Source organism: Marmota marmota, unplaced genomic scaffold, assembly GCF_001458135.2.
Source record: "Marmota marmota marmota unplaced genomic scaffold, marMar, whole genome shotgun sequence".
Lineage (NCBI taxonomy): Eukaryota > Metazoa > Chordata > Mammalia > Rodentia > Sciuridae > Marmota > Marmota marmota.
Window position 1 is genome coordinate 12390296 of NW_026000205.1, and position 6972 is coordinate 12397267.

The window sequence follows — 6972 nt, forward strand, 5'->3', positions numbered from 1 at the left end:
AAAAAAAAAAAAAAAAAAAAAAAAGAAAAGATGAAGAAGCTGGGTGTGGTGGCACACACCTGTAATCTCAGTGACTTTAGAGGCTGAGGCAGGAAGATCCCAAGTTTGAGGCCAGGCCAGCTAAGCAACTTTGCAAGACTCCGTCTCAAAATAAAAAATTAAAAAGGTCTAGGGATACAGCTCAGTAGTAAAGAGACCCTGGGTCAATACCTAATACCAAAAATAGAAAGAAAGAAAGAGCCAGGAACAGTAACACAAATCTAAAATCCCAGCTCCCAGAGATTCAGGAGGCTAAGGCAGAAAATCACAAATTCAAGGTCAGCAGCAATTTAGCAAGACTATTAAAAAAAAAAAAAAGTGGTGTATGTAGCTCAGTAGCGAATTACCCTGGGTTCACTCCACAGTGGTGGGAATGAAGAAAAGTTAAATTACTTGGCCCATGGTCAAAACTCTTTTCTTCCGGTCTAAACAAAACCAAACCCCCACAAAATTATAATAAGATTCTTGTGAATAAATTATTTTACAACAATGATATCATATTTAAAAATAGCTGAAGTACAACTTTACAGCATCATGAGAGAAAGGGTAAACTTTTCTTATAGAAGGCATCTTCTAGCATGAAGCAATTAAACTATTTTGCGGTTATTGTTATTAGTGGGGCACTGAATTAAATACAAAATTATTGTATGTTATCATGTACAAATAAGATTTCTTTTTTCTTTTTTTTTTTTCTTTCTCTTTTTTTGTTTTTGTTTTTGTTGCAGTACTGGAAAATCAAACCCAGGGCCCAGGCCATCATGTATTTTAGGTAAATGCTTTACTGCTCCACATTCTGAGTCTAAATAAGACTTCTTTACTTTTATTTCTTTCCTTCTCCTATTATATTCTTTGGGCTTACTGTTTTCTCTATTTCTCGTACACAAAGTCATGGCTCATCTTAAATTATTAGAAAATGTACAGTTTGGGGCACCTAACTTCAGATTCAGAGTTACCAAGTTTTCTGTAACAACAAAGCAACAATAAGTTTCCAAGGCTTCAAGTTCTGGCAACGTCACTAAATAGGGCAACCAAAAGAAACCAGGGCTTTACTAGGGCTTCAAGTTTCACTAGATCTTTGCAGTTCTAGGTCGTGATTTTGTGAATTGCTAGATTAATATCTCTAAGTTGTATGAGACATAAATAAAATACCTTATAAGTATTTCATCCATCATACAAAGCTCTACTACTCTCTGCTGGGGCTATGGTTTACAACTACATGTCTAATTAACAATCCTGAAGTGGACAAACTACGTCAGTGAAAACTTATCAGATGATTAAAGAAATAATCTGTTTACAATTTACCACTTTTGTGTCCTTCCAATAATCCCTTGATTTTAAGGGCAAATCATTTAAGAACAATTGTCTAATATAATTACTCTTTTTAAAATATCTTTATTTCGTTTATTCATTTTTATGTGGTGCTGAGGATCGAACCCAGTGCCTCACATGTGCAAGGCAAGCACTCTGCCACTGAGCCACAACCCCAGCCCCATAATCACTATTTTTTCATGAAGTTTCTTGTCCTTATGCAGTGGCAATCTATTTTCCATCTGAATTATTATCCAGGCACAACTAAGTAAGATACATAAGAATTCTTTATTTTAGATAAGAATTTTACTAATTTTAGCTCATTTCATTTGGCACTATATATATTCATTTACAGATACAGGTGCAAATATAACTGGAATTATTTTATAAACTATTCATGTCTATTGCACTTCATGATAATTTCCTCCAAAATCTGGAATTGATTTTTTCTTTAAATATTAAATGAAAATGATAACTGAGCTGGAATCACAAAATAAAAAAGTTTATCTCCCCAACAATGTCAATTTTGTCATAAAAATGCATCCTTTTGTATCCCTACTAGCTGAAATTCTCCAATACTCCTGTTTGGGAAAGCTGGATATTTTAATTTTAAACGGAAAATACATTGTGAATATAAAAAAGCATTATTTGGAGGTATCCCCAGGAGATTTTTACAAGATTAATAAACTAAAATGCTAAATAATTTCCATTTACTCACTCACTAAATAAACATTTGTTCATCCCAGTTGGTCAGACTCTGAAGTGGGGAGGGAAGGTGAAGACAAGCACATATATGTAAATAGCAAAGAAGATGAAGTGTAGGTCATGATCAGTACTAAGAAGAAAATAAACTCAGAGCTGAGACAAAGACTGCAACAAACTGCAGAAACAAACTGTAATCCAGATTAGCCACAAACACACTTAATAGATTGACATCAATGCCTTTCCAGAGTGCCTTTAAGACCTCTTGACATTTACTTAGGTTCCTAGGATCAAAGCTCATCAAGCTTACCTTAGTTTCACTTGACAGGACTAAAGCTAGTCAGTGAAATCGCTAACAGAATATAAAGGACATCATCCATTGAGCAGAACCTTTCTGATTAGACTTTTGATTTTATATTACGTGATCGCACATATTATCCAAACTATACATTTTCAAGAGAGAAAAGGGATGTTTTAAATAATTATGCTAGAACAAGCATTAATGATGATTCCCACTAGGGTAAACCAGGACATATAGTCAAACTAATTCTATACCACATCAAAAGTTAACTAGTTAAAAATTTCCAGAGCACTATATAGTTTGAGGTATATTTAAATTATAAGTACTCTTCAAATAAAAGACCCAAATTATAGCTGGGTGCAGTAGAAAACAAACGCCTGTAATCCCAGCAACTCAGGAGGATGAAGAGTTCAAAGCCAGCTTCAGCAAAAGTGAGGTGCTAAGCAACTCAAGTGAGATCTTGTCTCTAAATAAAATACAAAATAGGGCTGGGGATGTGGCTCAGTGGTCGAGTGCCCTTGAGTTCAAATCCCAGAACCCCTGTACCCCAAACACAAAAAACCTAAATCATAATATGGACCCATATAAGCCAAATGACTTATCTAACTGCCTCACACCATACACAAAATCTGTTTTAGGTGCATTATATACCGAAAGGTAAAAAAAAGCAAAAGCAAAGTATTTTCCATGACACCAGAGAAAAATACTATACCACACCAAAAAGGGCGAAAAAGCAAAGAAAAGAAAAGGGGAAAAAAGGAAAGCAAAGCAAAGTAAAGCAAAGGAAAGAGGGGAAGGGAGCAAACAAAGAAGGAAAAAGACCAGTCCACTAACCATCAAAGAAAAGCCTGATAAACATGTCACATTAAAATGAAGAACTGTTCATCATAAGAAACTACTAAATGGGAAAAGATATTTGCAACATAAACATCCAAGTAAGGATTTATATTCAAATCCAGAATTCTATAAAAAGACATGATTTAAATAGAAAAATGGGCAATAAATTTCAGAAGGACTTCATGAAAAATGAAATTCAAATGGCCAAGATATGAAAAGACATCCAACATCATTAGTAGTCAGGGAAATGGAGATTAAAATCACATTCAATTAGTTTGGCTAGAATTAAAATATATAATGCCAAGTATTACTGTTGTCAAGGAATATGGAGCCATTAGAACTGTAACATACTAATAATTGAGGCAAAAGGTAATAAACTATTATTATGGAAAACTGTTTGGCATTACCTAATAAAGACACATGTTCCCTATGTTTCTGCAATTCAAATTCTAAGTATATAGCTTCAAGAAAAATATCCAAACAGCCGGGGTGGATAAGGCAGGAGGATTGCAAATTCAAGGTCAGCTTCAGCAAATCAGTGGGGTCCTAAGCAACTTAGTGATCCCTATCTCAAAATAAAAAATAAAAAGGAATAGGATCTCCATATGTAAGAATACATTCTAATTCTGTGAGTAAACTTTCAATTTTAATCTGTTAGACTACCATTCTTCAAATTCTGAAAAAGTAGACTTTTCAGATATTACATTATTCAACAAGTCATGTAAACTGTAAAATTTTAAGACCGAACTCCTCACTTCTAATTTTGAAATATGAAATAAGTATTCAGTATTGATTGGATGGTTATAGTTTTAGATAATAAGAAACAGATAATATAATCAAGATCTGGCAACTCCACTTTTTGTAAGCATGATTAAATTCCAAAAAACCCATTATATATTAACTCATACTTCTTAAGAAAAAGAATACATTTATGTATGGACTAAATACCAATGTAATGGGCTGGGGTTGTGGCTCAGTGGTAGAATGCTTGTCTATCAAGTATGAGGCACTGGGTTCAATCCTCAGCACTATATAAAAAAATAAATTAAATAAAATAAAGGTATTGGGATCACTTACAACTAAAAATATTTTAAGAAAATATCAATGTCATAAGTGCAAATTAAATGATTAAACATTTTTAATTGCTGTATTCATATTGTTAAATTCATACATTGTTATGACAAAGGAACAAATTGTTTGATGTCATAAATTTAATGTGATGAATTTAACTATTGCAAATACAATATTTATTGATTTTAGTATCTGTTGAAGAGACACATTTAAACATGGAACATTAAAATACACATCTTTAGGTTCATGTACAAAAGTACATAACTTTTAAGAAAATGATTGAAATTAATATCTTGGAAATCTCAAAAATGTATGAACTCTTTTCTTTGTGAGAAGTAAAGGGAACACAGCCAACTCACTGATAAATCACTAAGCTGGCAAGACATCTTTTAAATTCAGATCTTTAAAAAATATATTTTTTTAAAAAAGTTATTAATGGGTTGGGGCTGGGGCTATGGCTCAGCAGCAGAGCACTCGTCTAGCATGTATGAGGCCCTGGGTTTGATCCTCAGCACCAAATAAAAAAAAATAGAAATAAAGGTATTGTGTCCATCACAACTACAAAAAAAATTTTTCTTAAAAAGTTATTAAGCTGCTTTAATGAGAAACACTGTTCTCAACCTATATGTGGTTCTCACCAAGTATTTTAGAGAACATTTTTCATGATTTCATAAAGACATAAAACTAAGCCACTACAGTATACAAATATAAAAAACTTAATATAAAAATAGTTTTTAAAGAACAACCAAAATAAGTCATTTAAGATGCATTACTGGTCAAGTCTTTTAATAACCACTAAACAAAATTATGCACCCTGAAGTAAAGTGAGTTTCTAAACAGATGACAAAGAACTAACCCATTTTAACAGGCAATGAATGAGTCATGAGAAGACTGCTGGCTAAAGCAATCCTCCTGCTTCAGTCTACCAAGTAGCTGGGACTATAGCAAGAACCACAGAGGTCAGCTACTGTTTTTCAGAAAAAAAACTTGCTAAGTTTTAAAAGTATGCGATTCAAGTATTTTTTTTTTTTTTTTAGTAAATTTACTGAGTTGTGCAATTATCACCACAATCCAACTGTAGATCATCTTAAACTACTCTTTTATAGCATAAGGTTCCTTTAAAAAATTTTTTTTTTTGTTAGTGCTGTTGATGGAACCCAGAAAGCAGGGCCTCAAGCACTCTAGGCAAGTTCTCTACAACAGGGTCACACTCTCAGTCCCAATAGTACACAGTTCTGTAATATAAAGAGATTCTTTACCCAGGTATAAGGTTTGTCTCAACACTAGCACTATTAAAAGGGACTAATAGAGCATTTAAAAAATGCCATTAAAACTTTTTTGCTACTGTGAAACAACTTTTTTATCAATTAACGAGTTAATAATTTTAGATTCAGAAAATTTCTTCCTACCCTGGACATCTGTCCCTACCATGTTATGCTGTTTATAATAACTCTGAGATGCTGGGAAAATTACCTGGGTTATCTTGCTTCTCCTCCTCCGTGATACAAACTGTTGTGAGATTTCCTTTCCGATTAGAGGCTAAAGTTTATTTTCTTTCTGATTTCCTGACGGAGCAAAGGCCCTATACACGTGAACGGAAACAAAACCCACAGACTTCGCGATGCTTACTAAATACTCTGGGTAGGGACACCTTCCTCCTCAACAAATCTCCCTTTCCAAGCGCGCATCTACCGGTGTCGGTCAGCGGCCACAGACCACTCAGATCTGAACCTGAACTGTGAGCAAGGGTCCTGGGTCAAGCTTAAACTTTCCTACCTACCATGTTTCCAGAAACAGGCCCTTGGGGTCAACAGCAAACATTTTGATGTGCACTCTAAAGAGACGGTTGCACAACTGGGAAACAGGAGGATTCCGGTTTAACAGGTAACTATCACAGATGAGACAAGTGGGATGTGATCTGCTCGATGGTCAATGGCATTTCGAGATCATACGTATCGCACATTGAACCCAAAGTTTTGGCACATTACTTTATCGTTCACTTGAGGAAAATTGCAACGAGTTGAAATTAAGAACGTGGAAAAAAAAAATGGGTGCAGGGGAATCCACGAGTCAGCACTAAACTCAAGGTAGGCGGAAAAATTCTTTGAATACTCCGGCTTTGTTTGGCGACGAGACGACAGAACCACCGAATTTCGGAGTTGGAAGACACGTATCTCGGTGTTCTCCGGTCCGTTCTCGGACTTCAGCACCGCCCCGCTCGTCGCGCACTCGGTCCCGTAGTTCCCCGGATTTAAGGCGGGGACCTCCGGGGAGCTCGGGGAGGCCGCGGCCCCGGGCCCGCAACGCCGGGCCGGGAGGGAGCGGCCTCCCCGAGGACGACCGAGGGAGGAGGTGGGCGCGAAGAGGCCGCGGGCCGAGAGCTGCGTGCAGCCCCGAGTGAGTGGACGCCCGGCCCGGTCCCCCACCCCGAGGCCGGCCCCGGCATACCTTTGGCGAGGGCTACGGTGGAGTTCTCGGTGTCGATGGTGTAGAGGATGCCCTCGTAGCGGATCTCCGCCTTGGAGATGAGGCTGATCTTGCTGCCGATGTAAGGGGTGCCCCCGCTCATGGCGCCGCCGCCGCCCCTCCGGGCCGCTCGCAGAGAGGCAGATCCCACGCCGCTGTCGCCGCTCCGCACGCCCGCTCGCTCCGTCGGCGCCTACAGAAGCCGCCTCAGATCCAACATGGCCGCGGCGCCGGCTCCGCTCCCGCCC

General features: G+C 37.4%; 1 protein-coding gene across 4 annotated transcripts in view; it reads right to left on the minus strand.

Moving 5' to 3' along the window:
• Window positions 1–6966, minus strand: part of Lsm14a (LSM14A mRNA processing body assembly factor) — a 66465-nt gene extending 59499 nt beyond the window's left edge. For all 4 annotated transcript variants that reach the window (XM_015496919.2, XM_015496917.2, XM_048790963.1 and 1 more), the window contains exon 1: window positions 6707–6966. In XM_015496919.2, coding sequence (XP_015352405.1) covers window positions 6707–6827 — 121 coding nt within the window. In that variant the 5' untranslated portion in view covers window positions 6828–6966. The remainder of the gene's footprint in view (window positions 1–6706) is intronic.
• Between the last annotated feature and the right edge of the window lie 6 nt (window positions 6967–6972).